At 43.5% G+C, this 19,558-nt stretch overlaps 2 protein-coding genes across 2 annotated transcripts in view; one reads left to right on the forward strand and one right to left on the reverse strand.

Annotated features, from left to right (window-relative positions):
- LOC131955354 (phosphatidylinositide phosphatase SAC2) overlaps positions 1-19,558 on the forward strand; it is a 115,789-nt gene that overhangs the window by 52,840 nt on the left and 43,391 nt on the right. The gene's annotated exons all lie outside the window — the stretch shown is intronic.
- On the reverse strand, positions 5,733-14,649 carry LOC131955355 (carbonic anhydrase 14-like). The gene is made up of 11 exons (XM_059319472.1): positions 14,401-14,649; positions 10,153-10,200; positions 8,424-8,597; positions 8,158-8,303; positions 7,852-7,947; positions 7,684-7,750; positions 7,398-7,561; positions 7,055-7,180; positions 6,826-6,932; positions 6,626-6,695; positions 5,733-6,491 (listed from the first exon to the last, which is right to left on the reverse strand). The coding sequence occupies exons 1-11, from the start codon at positions 14,453-14,455 to the stop codon at positions 6,261-6,263; spliced, it is 1,284 nt and encodes a 427-aa protein (XP_059175455.1). The 5' UTR covers positions 14,456-14,649; the 3' UTR covers positions 5,733-6,260.

The raw sequence follows: 19,558 nt of genomic DNA on the forward strand, positions 1-19,558 counted from the left end.
TAATGAAGGCCGTTGACTTAACAGAAATCCTTTCTAATGAAGGCCGTATTTAACAGAAATCCTGTCTAATGAAGGCCGTAGACTTAACAAAAATCCTTTCTAATGAAGGCCGTAGACTTAAATCCTGTCTAATGAAGGCCGTTGATTAGAATCCTGTCTAATGAAGGCCGTAGACTTGAATCCTGTCTAATGAAGGCCGTTGACTTAACAGAAATCCTGTCTAATGAAGGCCGTTGACTTAAATCCTGTCTAATGAAGGCCGTTGACTTAAATCCTGTCTAATGAAGGCCGTTGACTTAAATCCTGTCTAATGAAGGCCGTTGACTTGAATCCTGTCAAGCACAGGTTGGATACTAGGTGAGCAAGTTATCCCGGGCCAACCCGCCATAAGCACGGGTACATCACAACAGACTTAGTTAATTCACGTCTGCTGAGGAGACTGCACGCTCTGGCGGTAAAGTAGCCGTCGCGACCGGCAGCTCATCGCACGCCGCGATTATCTCAGTATCGATATTCGCCGTGTATCGAACGGCCTGATCGCTTCTAGTGCCGTGTTTCAAGCTGTTATTTACTGAACTGCCGACATCTGGCCGCTCTTTTAGTGGTCAGCTACTGTGCTTGACCTGCCCTTCTCCGGCCAGTCGATGACTTAATGAACTAACTGCCACGTTTGTATTGATAAATTATTAGTTTAAAGTATGATCACCAACATCTGAACTGAAATTAATTTCATATTGATTTTACTGGCTTACGTGTTATTGTATTGTTTTATGTTTGAAATGTAATTTATGTATAAGAAACATAGTCTAGTATGCTCAAACATGATGTCATCATTGTTAATGTATCAGTCTATTCAAATAGGGAAGATGATGATGGTAATAATGATGATGAATACAAGATATAGTGTTGTTAAAATAAGTTAAATTGTAGACACCAGATTCAACAAAAATTCATGCCCATAATACAACATTGTAAGTAAAGATAAGCATGCCCGTGATACAACATAACAGAACTTGTAAGTAAAGATGAACATGCCCATAATGCAACACCAACAGACATACTTGTAAGTAGAGATGAACATGCCCATAATACAATACATCAACAGAGAATATTTGCTCCCCATCACTGCTCATAACGAGAATTATATAAGACTAAAACAATGTAGATTTTACTTACAATGTGGGAACCTGTCATAATTTTACTTACATTGCGGGAACCTGTCTTAATTTTAATTACAATGTGGGAACCTGTCTTAATTTAACTTACAGTGTGGGAACCTGTCTTAATTTTACTTACAGTGTGGGAACCTGTCTTAATTTTACTTACAATGTGGGAACCTGTCTTAATTTTACTTACAATGTGGGAACCTGTCTTAATTTTACTTAAAATGTGGGAACATGTCTTAATTTTACTTACAATGTGAGAACCTGTCTTAATTTTACTTACAATGTGGGAACCTGTCTTAATTTTACCTACAATGTGTGAAACTGTCTTAATTTTACTTACAATGTGTGAAACTGTCTAAATTTTGCAACAAACGGTTATGTCTGTGTGTCTATTTTTTGCTCTAATGCTCTTTACCAGGCGGATATTTTTATTTTATTAGCCGCGCCTAAAAAAAATAAATAAATCCCAGCCATGATGTAGGTTGGGACCGGCTTGTTAAAATATTCCTCTTAATGGGCGCCATTGATTGTTCCGATAATTCCTCCCGTTCATCTTTTGTGAGAACAGTTTCAACTACAAAGTTATTTTTAGAACCCCTGTTTTGGGAATGGGTGTCAGTGGTGGGTCCGTCGTTGAGATCACACAGCCCCACCCACTCCCCCCACCCCGTCCTTCGGGGTTCACGTTAAAGAAGGCCAAAGTTTCGTTTGTGGCAGAGGAGGTTGGGGGGGGGGGGGGGGGGGGGGTGGAGACGACGACAAACACCCAGCGATTGTCTAAAAATGTTGGGAATTTTAGCACCATTTTACAGTATGCTTTCTGTTATATCGTTTAAATGTTTTTGTTTCTTTTCACAAAGGTAAAAAAATAATGTATCGCAAACATTAGCGCCACGTTTAACACACACTCACCTAAATTCTTTTGTTTGTCTAACAATGCTAGCTCACGTACGCACCCCTCCCCCCCGCCCCAGCATGTTGTTCGGCAACAAAGCCAACTAGCTGCCAGCGTGGTTGAGTGAGTAGCCTTCATCTGTACATGACAAGGTAACTATCTGAAGGTCATCTGGAGAAAACTTACCTGACACTACAGCAAACAGAAAGTCGGATGTAGACTAGTCTACCTATGTTGTGGCATGGATGTAGACTAGTCTACCCATGTTGTAGCGTGGATGTAGACTAGTCTACCTATGTTGTGGCATGGATGTAGACTAGTCTACCTATGTTGTGGCATGGATGTAGACTAGTCTACCTATGTTGTAGCGTGGATGTAGACTAGTCTACCTATGTTGTGGCATGGATGTAGACTAGTCTACCTATGTTGTGGCATGGATGTAGACTAGTCTACCTATGTTGTAGCGTGGATGTAGACTAGTCTACCTATGTTGTGGCATGGATGTAGACTAGTCTACCTATGTTGTAGCGTGGATGTAGACTAGTCTACCTATGTTGTAGCGTGGATGTAGACTAGTCTACCTATGTTGTGGCATGGATGTAGGCTAGTCTACCTGTGTTGTGGCATGGATGTAGACTAGTCTACCTATGTTGTGGCGTGGATGTAGACTAGTCTACCTATGTTGTGGCATGGATGTAGGCTAGTCTACCCATGTTGTGGCATGGATGTAGGCTAGTCTACCTATGTTGTGGCATGGATGTAGACTAGTCTACCTATGTTGTGGCATGGATGTAGACTAGTCTACCTATGTTGTGGCATGGATGTAGGCTAGTCTACCTGTGTTGTGGCATGGATGTAGACTAGTCTACCTATGTTGTGGCGTGGATGTAGACTAGTCTACCTATGTTGTGGCATGGATGTAGGCTAGTCTACCTATGTTGTGGCATGGATGTAGGCTAGTCTACCTATGTTGTGGCATGGATGTAGACTAGTCTACCTATGTTGTGGCATGGATGTAGGCTAGTCTACCTATGTTGTGGCATGGATGTAGGCTAGTCTACCTATGTTGTGGCATGGATGTAGGCTAGTCTACCTATGTTGTGGCATGGATGTAGACTAGTCTACCTATGTTGTGGCATGGATGTAGGCTAGTCTACCTATGTTGTGGCATGGATGTAGGCTAGTCTACCTATGTTGTGGCATGGATGTAGGCTAGTCTACCTATGTTGTGGCATGGATGTAGACTAGTCTACCTGTGTTGTGGCATGGAGGCGGATTAAGCTGGATTATCTGTCAGCTTGTTCATCCTTTACGTTGGATTGATTGGTTGTGTTTTTTGTCTGCGCCAGTTTCAGAGAGAAAATGACATCCGGTCAATTATTGATATATATCTGATTGTGGATAAAGGGCAGATTCAGCCGGCTCTAGAGATGGGGCACCATGTCACATTTAGCCGGCTCTAGAGATAGGGCACCATGTTACAGGCAGATTCAACCGGCTATAGATATGGGGCACCATGTTACAGGCAGATTCAACCGGCTCTAGAGATGGGGCACCATGTTACAGGCAGATTCAACCGGCTATAGATATGGGGCACCATGTTACAGGCAGATTCAACCGGCTCTAGAGATGGGGCACCATGTTACAGGCAGATTCAACCGGCTATAGAGATGGGGCACCATGTTACAGGCAGATTCAACTGGCTCTTGAGATGAGGCACCATGTCACATTCAACCGGCTCTAGAGATGGGGCATCATGTTACAGGCAGATTCAACCAGCTATAGAGATGGGGCACCATGTTACAGGCAGATTCAACTGGCTCTTGAGATGGGGCACCATTGCACATTCAACCGGCTCTAGAGATGGGGCATCATGTTACAGGCAGATTCAACCGGCTCTTGAGATGGGGCACCATTGCACATTCAACCGGCTCTAGATATGGGGCATCATGTCACATTCAACCGGCTCTAGAGATGGGGCACTATGTCACAGGCAGATACAGCCGGCTCTAGAGATAGGGCACCATGTCACATTCAACCGGCTCTTGAGATGGGGCACCATGTCACAGGTAGATTCAGCCGGCTCTAGAGATGGGGCACCATGTCACATTTAGCCGGCTCTAGAGATGGGGCATCATGTCACAGGCAGATTCAACCGGCTCTAGAGATGGGGCACCATGTCACATTTAGCCGGCTCTAGAGATGGGGCACTATGTCACAGGCAGATTCAACCGGCTCTAGAGATGGGGCACTATGTCACAGGCAGATTCAACAGGCTCTAGAGATGGGGCACCATGTCAAAAGCAGATTCCATGCTTGTCTCAATTTCCCCCAGAAGCAAAGCCAACACCCCTGATTTTATTCTGGTTATAACATCCCCATGTTAGATTCTGTGGCTATTAAATATGACCTTTCATTTTAAATTATCTATTATTTTCTTTCTTGATTTTGGAAAAGGTTAGGATTAAATCCTCATTCAAATGTCAGACATTAGTAAGACAGATGCATGTTATTATGGCAGAAACGACATGAAAGGCAGAATGTATGACGTCATGTACGCGGTCAGTGATCTCCCCTTGAATTTCTGTGCACATCCACTGCCCTTTTCACAATTCAAAAATGTAATTAACATGGCGATAATTTTAATTAAAGGAAAAGAATAAAAATCCTATCTAATTCGTTCAACTATAAGCTTGATTGGATAGAGAAATCTAAGGAAAACATGCTGCATATAATACAGAATCATCTAAACATGGGACGGGCATAGAGTTGTTATCTTTCGCCTGTAGTTCATTAAGGCATCATATGGTATCTTTAAACAAAGGATGTCAGCAAATCAACAGCTGTAATGACTATATCAACAGCTGTAATGACTATCTGTAGGTAGCTTGCTATACTAACGATGCAATAATTAAGTAACGAATAGCACGTGCCGATGTATATAGCATCCATCAAGCCATGTCTAGATTCTCATCCCTCTCCCCCCCCCCCCCCTCATTGTAGAGATGGATTCGTATTTGAAAATGAATTTGTTTTTTATCTGTTCTCTCCATCTCACGCCTGTATCAGATATGACGTCACGCTGTCAGACAGAGTTAGCTCCGCTTTGTTTGCTGCCAGTAGCGCTAGTCAACACAGCGGCGGTGGATGCTAGTCAATAGCATGTTGTAGTGTACGTATATAGACCTGCTTATGTGGTCACATGACTGGTGTAGTAGGGTGACTGCAGTCTCAGAACATGTGTGCCCCATTGAATGTGTTCACGTTTTTTCCAAGTTCTAAAACACTCGTGTCTAGATCTCATGTATTGTAGACAAGGGTGAGTTAACTCTTGCTGAAAACAAATGTGCTGAATCAGCGAGTTTGATGTATATGGAGGAAGGTTCTGCTTGATTACAGCGGAGCTAACCTAACCATGGCGCTAGCAAAAAACTTGTCTGGCCAACTTGATTGATGGCCTAAAGGTTGGCCATTTAAAATCCTCTTGTCTTAACTACAGGCTGGCTCCAGCCGGTTGTGAAAATCTAAGGCCAGCTAACGGCCGGCAAATCAAATTGATCAACTAGCTAATCAATCATCGATCTGTTAAGTATTGGCCATTAGCCAGTCACTGGCTGACAGGTCAAACAGTGAAAATTCGACAACTCAGCTCATCTTGTTGAACTTTATTACAAAAATCATAAATAATACGAACTTGATGACATTATGCAATTAAAACTAGTCCTGCGGTGTGAAGTCCAACACAGGATCCTATAGACACTATCCCTGCCAAGTGATGCACTAAATAAACACATTGATACAAATCTTTGGTACTAATTGATTGATAACACATGTTTCGTATGGCTATGCGCCGCCTTTCATAATGGCTAGCAGCAATAATTCAGACACTCGGGGTTGGTTACTATGGTAGGGGAAGCAACCATGAAAATCACTAACATTCGATTAAGGAACTTGGCTCCACGTTCACATCGCATTTAGAAACTTGTCAATAAATTATGCCCAAACACAAACTTTCATCACATTTACCAGGCACACATTCTTGTGGAGATTTATACAAACTAACATTTTTACAGTTGAACAAATTGAAAGTATACACTGTTAAGTGTCACTTTTAAAGCTTGCTCGGATGAAATTAAATGCATGATTGAAAGTTTATGCAATGACATGATGGCCAGTAGTGAAGAGGATTTCTGTGGCCATCAAACCAGTAGCCACGACAGACACGCGGCCATGAGGAGAAGGACTGGTACAGTCAGCTGGGTGCCAGCGTTATGACTGCGGTCAGCTGATGGAGTCTCATAGTGGGGCGAGACTTCTGGCCGAGGTGCAGAGCGAATCTTGAAACTTCTGTACACAATGCGGTCGTTGAGGGGCTGTATTGGCCGGTAGTTGTTGACAAGTTCCTCGTGACTGTCCTCTACTGCTGCAGTCTGAAATTAACGGACATTTTATAAGTCGTCATTGCTCGAGTTGTGTAACCACATGTAAATCTTACAACTATTGGACAGAAATTGTCTCATTCACTGAGCACCAAAATGTAAAGTGCATATAGTTTTCTACTTACATCATGTGATGGTGTGGCCATGTATTCTTTGCTGTCTGATTTCATGCTGCCTTTGCCTTTGGAAGATTCACTGAAATTAAGCACAAAATGTTTAATTTTATATTTTTCTGGAGTTCTCTTACCATGGTTGTTGCAAATCCAAAGTTTTAAGTATTTTCAAGAAAGACTTGAGTAAAACCAGGAAAATCTGAACTCTGTACCTGCTGTGGGAGTTGATCTCAGGGTCATGTGACATGTCGGCCAGCATCTCTTCCTGACGCTGTAACAAAAAGGCTGCTTTTAAGGCAGATTCCTCCTGTTTCTTGCCCTGGAAGAAAATTACAAAAGTTCACTCGATGTACACACGTCTTGTGATTGATGTTATACAATTGTTCTAAAGCTCATCTCTGGACTCTCACAAAAGATAGTGGTCAAGTTTGTTAACCCTACCGTGATGCCAATCTCCTCAAAGATCTCATCCACCTCATGTCTCATCATGTCCTGGGCTCTGGGCAGAGAACGTTTGTGTTTGCCTGGCTTGTGCTTGGCTTGAAGCAGGGTTCGAAACTCTTGCAGCTGGGGAGGGATTCGTATGGGGTCATGCGGGGCTTACAGTGGGATGTGGTGAGGGAGTTGTATGGGGTCATGCGGGGCTTACAGTGGGATGTGGTGAGATGTTTTAGTTTATTTTGGTTGAATACAGCATTGGGTGTGCTTTAATATTTTACTGGATTATTTGTTGAGCGTCAAATGTGAGAGATTTGTATTGTTGCCTAAGTTGCAATCTACTAACCTGGTTCTCTGAGATGGTCTGTTTCTGCTCAAAGACTGTCCAAATGACGCTCTCAAAGCAGGAGGGCGTGGTCAGGGATCCGTTGTACCTGTAGTAGCGAGTGATGTCTTGGGGTAGCAGGCTCCTCAGTGAGAGGGCGGGCAGCTTGATGCGGTTGGAGCTGACTGGATTGAGCAGAAATTCATCAGTTTTTATGGTGGTCAGGGGCTAGAAATTTGGTGGGAGATTAACTTTTTGGCAACTGGGAGTTGAGAGAAAAAATCTGGCATTGTAAACAGATGCATACCTGGCAGTTTGATATGTTTCAGTCCTCGGATAATGTATTCCAATGCTGGGTTGTCCTCTTCTGAAATCTTAAGACAGTTTCACAAGTTAGCGAGGAATCATTTTTTTTTTATGATTGTGTAGAAAGTTTTAAGAAAGCTGGGTGGTTTACATTGGATGACCAACCTACCTCGTACATGACTCCCAGTACAGCCAGGCCACCCTTCTCTATCACGGCCTCCTTGATGCTGGGGTACAAATCTTTGTTGTAGTTGACTATGTGGAGCTGCAGAGATACAACAAAAGATCTGACTAGTTCACTCAATATGGAATTTTAATTGATGGCTTTAGTCAAGTATAATATAAAAAAAAAACAAGTTAATATCAGAATAATTTTTCAGTTTTTTTTTGGGGAGGGTGTGGCGCATGCTATGACTGAGCACTGATGACATGATGACAGCACAGGTGAAATGACATGACTGGACAGGTGACTCACCTCAATAGGACTGGCCTTTCCCTCCAACAGGTGTTCAGAGCCGTGATGAGCCTTGTGGCCCCAGTGGAAGTGGAACTGTTCTGTCTTGTAGACGTTGGGCAGTCCGCCATTGGTCACGTACATTTCACCCCTCACGTCCACTTGTGCTAAATAAAATACACCAGAAAAAAATTAGCTTTTTTTAAAAGAAGGATAACTGTGTTGAAAGTAATACAATCGAAAGAATGCATTGTCTCCCCTGAACTGAAAGTGCTTATCAAGCGTACCTGTGTGGCCGTTGTTGTGAATGAGAAATACTGTGTCCTCTTTGGGTGGGTCGTACCATATGGCGAAATCCTTGAGATCTGGGTTGTAGCTGGTTTGTTCGGCCTTGAGGTCTATGGGGGACTGGTATCTGCCTGCGCAGGCGTTCTGATAGTGTTTATGCCAGTTCATGGGTCCTGTAACAAGGACAGGGGGTGGTTACGACAAGTGACATTGTATATAATAACATGTATTGTTTAGTTTTATGGGCTGGAGAATACTTCAGATCTATAAATGGCTGCCATTCACACTGTTTTGCATAACTTATGTAAAAATGACAATGCTGTGAATTCGGAGTCCCTGGTTCAAGGGCGATAGCTCATGTTACATTCTCGCCGGGGTAGTCGGAACTACTAACACAGAAAATGTATTTAGTACACTTTAATTTAAAGAGGCACGGAAGGTCGTTGACCTACATTTAAACTAACTTACAAAAGTGACGGGGGGGGGGGATAAGCTTTTGTCCTGCTGGTGTGTCTGCAGCAGACATTTATTCTGCTCTGGTGTACAAAAAAATTCTTCAACAATAGGTTCCACTTGTTTAAATCATAGCACGGTTAGAAATGTAGGCCAGCATGTACTTTCGGCAAACATTGTGTTGGTAGTAAGTTTTTGAATTTTATATTGGTTAAACAATCCTTAAAATATTTGTCGCCTGACTGTCTTCACCCAGCGGAAGCCTAGAAGGGCCTAACGTTTTCCATATCTATCCCACGGCTTCGGGGATTAATAAAAAATGTACGTTCGTTTCCTGTGGCGAAATTTTATTATACGGAAGGAGGTAACTGTGTTATACATCAATCTAAGTTGTTTCCCTTTAATGCCGCCATGACAACGGTTTGTTTCTGTCCCAAGATGGCCTTAATCTCTACACCTCGCTCGTCCTTGACAGGGGGTCCCAAAATAGTGTCTCATCTACCTCAATCTTGTGAAAATTTATTGTGTGACGGTCATGTGATGACAGCCTACATAACTTTTTAAAAAAATTTAATACGACAACCTGCGTCCGGTTGCGCCATTTCCGGTGTAATTAGCGCTCGTGTTTCCTGTTGTGACCAGGTTTAGCGAGGTCTGTATGGGCAGCCAGGTGAGAGGGTGCCAGTGTAATTGTACGGACGTTCCTTGTCATTATGTCACCTAAACCAGAATGTTCTGTCTTATGAGTGAAACAATATAGACCTAGCTTGAAACAATATAGACCTAGCTTGACACAATATAGACCTAGCTTGACACAATATAGACCTAGCTTGAAACAATATAGACCTAGCTTGAAACAATATAGACCTAGCTTGAAACAATATAGACCTAGCTTGAAACAATATAGACCTAGCTTGAAACAATATAGACCTAGCTTGAAACAATATAGACCTAGCTTGAAACAATATAGACCTAGCTTGAAACAATATAGACCTAGCTTGAAACAATATAGACCTAGCTTGAAACAATATAGACCTAGCTTGAAACAATATAGACCTAGCTTGACACAATATAGACCTAGCTTGACAAAATATAGACCTCTGGTTCTAGACGGAGTTTTGTACAAGACACTTCAAAAAGTCTGATAAAATCACTAGCCTTCGTGTTTAAAAAAAAATTACAATCAGTGTCTTGTTTATGTATTGTATATTGTTGAGTGCAGTGTGTACCGTGTTCTGAATGTTTATTGTGTGTGCTATAAAAATCTCGGCTCACCGTAATCTCCAGCATAGCTCCACTTGGCCGCGTCTACCAGCAGGGCACCTGGGGACAATTGCAAACAAGTCATTCAGTTGGGGGACAATTGCAAACAAGTCATTCAGTTGGGGGAAAAATGCAAACAAGTCATTCAGTTGGGGGACAATTACAAACAAGTCATTCAGTTGGGGGACAATTACAAACAAGTCATTCAGTTGGGGGACAATTGCAAACAAGTCATTCAGTTGGGGGACAATTGCAAACAAGTCATTCAGTTGGGAGACAGTTGCAAACAAGTCATTCAGTTGGGGGAAAAATGCAAACAAGTCATTCAGTTGGGGGACAATTACAAACAAGTCATTCAGTTGGGGGACAATTGCAAACAAGTCATTCAGTTGGGAGACAGTTGCAAACAAGTCATTCAGTTGGGGGACAATTGCAAACAAGTCATTCAGTTGGGGGACAATTGCAAACAAGTCATTCAGTTGGGGGACAATTGCAAACAAGTCATTCAGTTGGGGGACAATTGCAAACTAGTCATTCAGTTGGGGGACAAATGCAAACAAGTCATTCAGTTGGTTTATTACAAGTCATTCAGTGGGGTTCGATATTATAAAACGCATCATTCAATGGGGTACGACGACATATTCAAACAAGTTATTCAAAGGGTTACGACATAAAACAGGACATTTATTGTGACACATTCAACTTTCGGATCAGTAGAGTAGAGGATGTTTGGCGAGAGTGGGGTGTGGGGTGGAGGAGATCTGTGAGAAAAATAAAACTACTTGGGTTATGTAAACAATATAAACAAACAGCACAGCTTGTGTACACTAAGGCAGGTTCCAGCAGTCATAAACAGCCCCCAGCTACAGTACACATCAATGTACTTTCTTACAGCCATACATGTCTCCCACACAAATCTGTACTATACAAGTCTTATGAAAGCACTCGACAAAAACTGTAATTGCTTCCATTCATGGGCTGAAAGTTTGAAAATAACGCGCTAGGTGTAGGGAGTTGAGTGAACTTTGAAGTCACGACTTCAGCAATACGGTGTGACGTAGGCCATACAGAGGTATAGAAACATGCAGACGGCAGACATTACGGGTGGTAGTTTAGGTACGTACAATGTCCGACACGTCTCAAGGTCATTTATTTACGTCTGTTTCATATCCACTTGGGAACGACGAGGTAGTTAATGTTTATTAAGTGGCCAGGTTTGTTCGGTACAGACAATGTATCACACACAACACCTTTAGAGGCCATAGCTTTAGGTGCAGAATTTTAATTTCATTCAAACTTTTGACGTGGTGAACCTAGACTAGGCTACAATAGAAATAGAGGGGAGGGTGGGTGGGGGGGATTGTTGTCTTTTGTCTGAGTGGGAGTGACCGTTGGGAAAACTTTCCCCGACCACGTCCCATGGTTTAATTAACGAATGGGTCAGCACCATGGTTGGCTGGGTCAACTAATTAGTTTCTCACCCAGGTGATTAACGAGTGGGTCAGCACCATGGTTGGCTGGGTCAACTAATTAGTTTCTCACACAGGTGATTAACGTGTGGGTCAGCACCATGGTTGGCTGGGTCAACTAATTAGTTTCTCACACAGGTGATTAACGAGTGGGTCAGCACCATGGTTGGCTGGGTCAACTAATTAGTTTCTCACCCAGGTGATTAACGAGTGGGTCAGCACCATGGTTGGCTGGGTCAACTAATTAGTTTCTCACCCAGGTGATTAACGAGTGGGTCAGCACCATGGTTGGCTGGGTCAACTAATTAGTTTCTCATCCAGGTGATTAACGAATGGGTCAGCACCATGGTTGGCTGGGTCAACTAATTAGTTTCTCACCCAGGTGATTAACGAGTGGGTCAGCACCATGGTTGGCTGGGTCAACTAATTAGTTTCTCACACAGGTGATTAACGAGTGGGTCAGCACCATGGTTGGCTGGGTCAACTAATTAGTTTCTCACCCAGGTGATTAACGAGTGGGTCAGCACCATGGTTGGCTGGGTCAACTAATTAGTTTCTCACCCAGGTGATTAACGAGTGGGTCAGCACCATGGTTGGCTGGGTCAACTAATTAGTTTCTCACACAGGTGATTAACGTGTGGGTCAGCACCATGGTTGGCTGGGTCAACTAATTAGTTTCTCACACAGGTGATTAACGAGTGGGTCAGCACCATGGTTGGCTGGGTCAACTAATTAGTTTCTCACCCAGGTGATTAACGAGTGGGTCAGCACCATGGTTGGCTGGGTCAACTAATTAGTTTCTCACCCAGGTGATTAACGAGTGGGTCAGCACCATGGTTGGCTGGGTCAACTAATTAGTTTCTCACCCAGGTGATTAACGAGTGGGTCAGCACCATGGTTGGCTGGGTCAACTAATTAGTTTCTCACACAGGTGATTAACGAGTGGGTCAGCACCATGGTTGGCTGGGTCAACTAATTAGTTTCTCACACAGGTGATTAACGAGTGGGTCAGCACCATGGTTGGCTGGGTCAACTAATTAGTTTCTCACCCAGGTGATTAACGTGTGGGTCAGCACCATGGTTGGCTGGGTCAACTAATTAGTTTCTCATCCAGGTGATTAACGAATGGGTCAGCACCATGGTTGGCCGGGTCAACTAATTAGTTTCTCATCCAGGTGATTAACGAATGGGTCAGCACCATGGTTGGCCGGGTCAACTAATTAGTTTCTCACACAGGTGATTAACGTGTGGGTCAGCACCATGGTTGGCTGGGTCAACTAATTAGTTTCTCATCCAGGTGATTAACGTGTGGGTCAGCACCATGGTTGGCTGGGTCAACTAATTAGTTTCTCACCGAGGTAATTAACGTGGTGTTAATAGCGTGTCAAGAAAAGTCCCCTTGATATGACTCCTGTAAGATCGACACATACCTGCACACACCTATTACAAATCCCTTATAGGATTACAGATAAGATTAACACGCGGATTAGTTCAGCCCCACTACACAGGTTAATCCGGTTAATGTCTTCATGGTGACTTTAGATTGTCTTTACGGTCATTGCAGATGGACAGATGGACATTATCGTTTGACTTGATGTACGGTGATTACATTCAGATGTGAGAAGACATTGAACTTTGGAAAGGGAAAGCGGGGGTTGGGGAACAATGGATTTAGCATCTCTTGCGGGTTGCCACGGAGTTCGTGATGGACAACTGTAGTGGGGGGGGGGGGTAGTGTCCACGTTATGTTAGCTTGCTGACTAATGCATTCTGTTGTGTTTCTTGTTTGCATCCAAATATCTGCAAATACTTGGGTTGTTGGAAGTTATGGACCGGCGTGGTCGAGTGTTAGAGCGCACAATTATTGTTCGGTTCTCTTGAGAAGTATCTGACTAGTATCTGATGGGTACCTGACGAGTATCTGATAGATATCCAGATCTGGTCACGTAAAGTAGAGACGGCTGGACAATATGATGATCAGACAGCCACTTTATACGCTCATCTAAAGAAAACCTCTCTTTGTTTCCTATGGACAGGTCTAAAAGGGAAGTTACCCACTAGTTAATAACTCCAGTCACACCCATACAAACAACAATATTACACCATTGTCCGCTGATAGGAAAGTACAGTTTTAAATAGCCGACAACTGACGTAAATAAAATGTCTCCCCACGCTGGGACCTTCGATCTGTCAAGATATTTTAGGTGTGTTCGTGACAACATAGGCGGGATTCAACTTTCCAGAAGTTTCTAGCCAACCTTTAACTAGACTATGTACGTTGAATATGACAACTTGTCTAGCAGTTTAGTGAGTCGATGTTAGGGTTAACACAGGAAGCCTCGGGTCAGATATTCGACTCTTTCGTCTTATTGAAAAATATTCTAATAATTATATCGTACTTTAATGTTTGTATACTAGAGAGTTTACGTTAACTTTTTCCAATGAAAATCTATGGGTGTTATGACTCACGTGGGCTCCCACAAACTGCCCACTAAACTTGGGTGGTCATACAAAGATGTGCACTCAACTTGTACTTAATTTTCCTGTCATAATTTCTCCCACCCTAAAAACTTTTTGTATTGGTTAAGTTAAGGTCTCTACAACGCTTTCAACAAGGCTTAAACAGAACCAACCAGCAGTTGTACCACCTATCTTATCAGGGGCCCATACGTTATATATGTTATCAGTAGTAGTATCAACTCCGCCTTTAGTAGAACCACTTCCCACCGCTGTCTTGTATTAAATTATATTTCACCTTACCATTGAATTAAAATTAAACGAAACACCTCACCTGCACACATCATCACCACCACCACCGCCATCGGCAACACGGTCGAGCTGACCATTTCTTGGTGTAATCCTGTTGGCTACCTGTGTCCACCTGAAGGCCTGACGCAGCGAACTTGGGGCTTGTTTGACTGTCACTTGGAGCCGCGACCTGTCGCTTTTAAAACCCCCGAACAATGTTCATCTAAGGCACGTCCTGTGACGTAGCACGCAGTGACGTAGTACACAGCGCGCGGTGGCGTGGCTACCTAGGTGAACGTTGGTTCAGTCTTGTGGTGGCTAGTGGCGAGATGTCAGCATTCACTTGTGCCACTGGGTAATGTTGACATTACGTCATTGGAAAAATGTCTAGGTTTTTTAAGGTGGGAGGGGGGATCTCTGATAAGGATGAATGGGTGGTATTTTTTTTAAACCCCTTCTGGGCGTATTCGATCCTATTTTCCCTGGTATCGCTATCGTTACCATAGCACTTGCCTTAATCCAGAACCGATCCCTCATTCCGACTCTGACAACATCCTTCCCAGACCTTAAAAAAATACGGGCGAAATTAAAAATCATACAGGAACAAACAAAAAAATATAAATAAAAAATTAATTTTGATACGATACCGTTGAGTCAAGCTAAACCTTAAGAAAACAACAAAGTATATTTCCACACTGTGATACAACAAGGTGAACAGTTAACCCAGTGAACTGCTATGACCTCTGACTTGACCTATACTGTCAGTTTCACATATTAAATACACAACACATACAACAGACAATACAACGAACCCACTTACAGTGTAAGTTTAGAATCCTAATTAAAAGTATGCTCTCCTAATTGTATTTATAATACACAGTGCTGTCAATACGTGACCCGGTGAACTCCATTAAAACGGTTATCTCCCCTTTACTTCCGTGACACCGTAAAACATAATAATGCCGCCCTCAACATTGGGAGTAGTTGTGTCCCTTATCTTGGGATTGGTGATACACATATGGGGAGATAGGGAGGGGCGGTGTTTTTTTTTGTATATATATATATATATATATATATATATATATATATATATATATATATATATATATGTAAATCCATGTAGTTGGCCAGTAGTGATCAATCAGTTAAATTAAAATTACTTGCTGACAGGAAAACATTGACAGCCAGTACAGTATAGGGTTAGCAGTGACACATCGTAGGATATTAGAAGGAAAGGACGACTAAGGTTACTGGTGAAACGGGGGGTGGGAAAATGTCAATAAAGTAATGGCGTGACACGCCAGTGGGGGGAGTTGAATGTGTCGTGGGCGGGACGATAGGCCCGTGATAATAATAATATTTGGTGTTGAATTTTTTTTTAAACCAAGAAAAATTGAGTTTAAACGGGGTAGGTTGAGTGGTTGTCATACAGTCAGATTCGTTGTTGTCATTGTATGAACAGTGGCTTTTGTTGTATGAACAGTGGCTTTTGTTGTATTAGGTGTGTTGTCAGAAGTCTCATTGTATTCGTGTTACTAAAAATATCTTTCGCTGAATATATTCATAAATCATCACATGCCTAGTTGATAGATTCGTTTCTAAACATGATGGCGTTCATTATGTCAACATACACGACCTAATGTCTGTCTGATATATCAACATACACGACTGATATATCAACATATAAACCAAGTGTCGTGCAGTATAAAATACCTCTCTGCGTGTACGTGTTAATTTTCTACTCAATCATTAATTAATTGTCACCCTATTAATTACAGTGATTATCATATGATCACTACTCGTTGCTTTCGCCAAAAGTATTCAACAATAATTATAATAAACTTTTTTTTCCCTTGTATAAATCTAATTCTCTGTCTAGCAAATTGAGTTGTCTGTATAAGTTTTGTTCACTTTATAGTGCCGTAATGTAAAATTATCTTAAACACATAGAACTTGTTAGACCCCTATACTTGAAAATAGCAGTGTGTATTTGGGGGATAAAAAGTTTGATAAGCCTTTATCTCCATTTCACGGTCTGTCCATTTCACAGTATCCAACATTTTCGGAATTCACTAGGTTCGTAGAAAAAGATCGGTTTTATACCGAGCCCATACAATATCAGTTTACTGCCGACCCCATCAGTTTACTGCCGACCCCATCAGTTTACTACCGACCCCATCAGTTTACTGCCGACCCCATCAGTTTACTACCGACCCCATCGGTTTACTGCCGACCCCATCAGTTTACTGCCGACCCCATCAGTTTACTGCCGACCCCATCAGTTTACTGCCGACCCCATCAGTTTACTGCCGACCCCATCAGTTTACTGCCGACCCCATCAGTTTACTACCGACCCCATCGGTTTACTGCCGACCCCATCAGTTTACTGCCGACCCCATCAGTTTACTACCGACCCCATCAGTTTACTGCCGACCCCATCAGTTTACTACCGACCCCATCAGTTTACTACCGACCCCATCAGTTTACTGCCGACCCCATACAATATCAGTTTACTACCGACCCCATCAGTTTACTGCCGACCCCATCAGTTTACTGCCGACCCCATCAGTTTACTGTCGATCCCATCAGTTTACTACCGACCCCATCAGTTTACTGCCGACCCCATCAGTTTACTGCCGACCCCATCAGTTTACTGCCGACCCCATCAGTTTACTGCCGACCCCATCAGTTTACTGCCGACCCCATCAGTTTACTGCCGACCCCATCAGTTTACTGCCGACCCCATCAGTTTACTGCCGACCCCATCAGTTTACTGCCGACCCCATCAGTTTACTGCCGACCCCATCAGTTTACTGCCGACCCCATCAGTTTACTGCCGACCCCATCAGTTTACTGCCGACCCCATCAGTTTACTGCCGACCCCATCAGTTTACTGCCGACCCCATCAGTTTACTGTCGACCCCATCAGTTTACTGCCGACCCCATCAGTTTACTGTCGACCCCATCATTTTACTGCCGACCCTATCAGTTTACTGCCGACCCCATCAGTTTACTGCCGACCCCATCAGTTTACTGTCGACCCCATCAGTTTACTGTCGACCCCATCAGTTTACTGCCGACCCTATACAATATCAGATAACTGCCGACCCCATCAGTTTACTGTCGACCCCATCAGTTTACTGCCGACCCTATACAATATCAGATAACTGCCGACCCCATCAGTTTACTGCCGACCCTATACAATATCAGTTTACTGCCGACCCCAACAGTTTACTGCCGACCCCATCAGTTTACTGCCGACCCCATCAGTTTACTGCCGACCCCATCAGTTTACTATCGACCCCATCAGTTTACTGCCGACCCCATCAGTTTACTGCCGACCCCATCAGTTTACTACCGACCCCATCAGTTTACTACCGACCCCATCAGTTTACTGCCGACCCCATCAGTTTACTACCGACCCCATCAGTTTACTGCCGACCCCATCAGTTTACTGCCGACCCTATACAATATCAGTTTACTGCCGACCCCAACAGTTTACTGCCGACCCCATCAGTTTACTGCCGACCCCATCAGTTTACTGCCGACCCCATCAGTATACTATCGACCCCATCAGTTTACTGCCGACCCCATCAGTTTACTGCCGACCCCATCAGTTTACTACCGACCCCATCAGTTTACTGCCGACCCCATCAGTTTACTGCCGACCCTATCAGTTTACTGCCGACCCCATCAGTTTACTACCGACCCCATCAGTTTACTGCCGACCCCATCAGTTTACTGTCGACCCCATCAGTTTACTGCCGACCCTATACAATATCAGATAACTGCCGACCCCATCAGTTTACTGTCGACCCCATCAGTTTACTGCCGACCCTATACAATATCAGATAACTGCCGACCCCATCAGTTTACTGCCGACCCTATACAATATCAGTTTACTGCCGACCCCAACAGTTTACTGCCGACCCCATCAGTTTACTGCCGACCCCATCAGTTTACTATCGACCCCATCAGTTTACTGCCGACCCCATCAGTTTACTGCCGACCCCATCAGTTTACTACCGACCCCATCAGTTTACTATCGACCCCATCAGTTTACTGCCGACCCCATCAGTTTACTGCCGACCCTATCAGTTTACTGCCGACCCCATCAGTTTACTACCGACCCCATCAGTTTACTGCCGACCCCATCAGTTTACTGCCGACCCCATCAGTTTACTGCCAACCCCATCAGTTTACTGCCGACCCCATCAGTTTACTACCGACCCCATCAGTTACTGCCGACCCCATCAGTTACTACCGACCCCATCAGTTTACTACCGACCCCATCAGTTACTGCCGACCCCATCAGTTTACTGCCGACCCCATCAGTTACTACCGACCCCATCAGTTTACTGCCCACCCCAACGATGCCAGTAATTCTCGACCACTCTATATGTCCGGATTAGATTAAAGCTTATGTATGCTGTATGTCTGTATGTTTAACCTCACGTGGTACCTCCATGTCTATAAACGGGTTCTGTTTGACCTCACGTGGTACCTCCATGTCTATAAACGGGTTCACTTCTGGCTGGGTTTCCCTTCCTGCCTGACAGAAACTGTTGAGGCTCTCATCGGATCTTGTCCAATACCTGCTGACTCCCCTCTACCCAATCGCTGTAGTAACTAAACCTGAGCACCAAGCGTACATAATCTACGGGCACAACAAAGGCGATATTTGTATTCTTTACTTCACACAGGTCCCGGCTTTTGGGCAAGCTGCCAAAGTAGTAATGACAGGATTTAAAGATTGTTTTAATTTTAATCCCTGCAATTGTTATGTAGGTCCATGCGAGCAGAGTTTGTGGATCAGTAACCTATTGTTTGAGACGATTGTTTGTCTTATGTGAAGCTGGTGGATATCCATAGGCTTGTTAGATGTCCTTATGATTTTCTTTTAATACACGTTGTTAGCACATGGGGGGGGGGGGGGGGGTCTGCTTGTGTATGCAAGTGATGTAGATTGATGTCTTCTTGTTTTATAGTATGTGTCTCAATGTGTATTTTTGTTAGTGTGTGTGTGTAAATGTCTTTGTGTTTTTGTGTGTGAGTGGGGGGGGGGTGGTATTCAAGAAATATAGGATCACAATAAATGTGCATGTAATTTAATGGCCGAGTGGCTTATCGTTAGTGTACAAGCTCAACACAAATCTGCAGCTCACCCCCCCCCGCCACATGTGCTACATTTATCATTGCAG

Source organism: Physella acuta, unplaced genomic scaffold (genome assembly GCF_028476545.2).
Source record: "Physella acuta isolate Inbredline_101_S28 unplaced genomic scaffold, ASM2847654v3 ptg001063l, whole genome shotgun sequence".
Classification (NCBI taxonomy): Eukaryota; Metazoa; Mollusca; class Gastropoda; family Physidae; genus Physella; species Physella acuta.

Excerpts from the sequence above, each read along its gene's own strand:
- LOC131955355 (XM_059319472.1), bottom strand. The coding sequence starts at position 14,455 with ATGGTCAGCTCGACCGTGTTGCCGATGGCGGTGGTGGTGGTGATGATG. Across the intron at positions 7,181-7,397 it reads AGACCATCTCAGAGAACCAG|CTGCAAGAGTTTCGAACCCT; the intron begins GTTAGTAGATTG and ends ATCCCTCCCCAG. Across the intron at positions 6,696-6,825 it reads GAGATCAACTCCCACAGCAG|TGAATCTTCCAAAGGCAAAG; the intron begins GTACAGAGTTCA and ends GCTTAATTTCAG.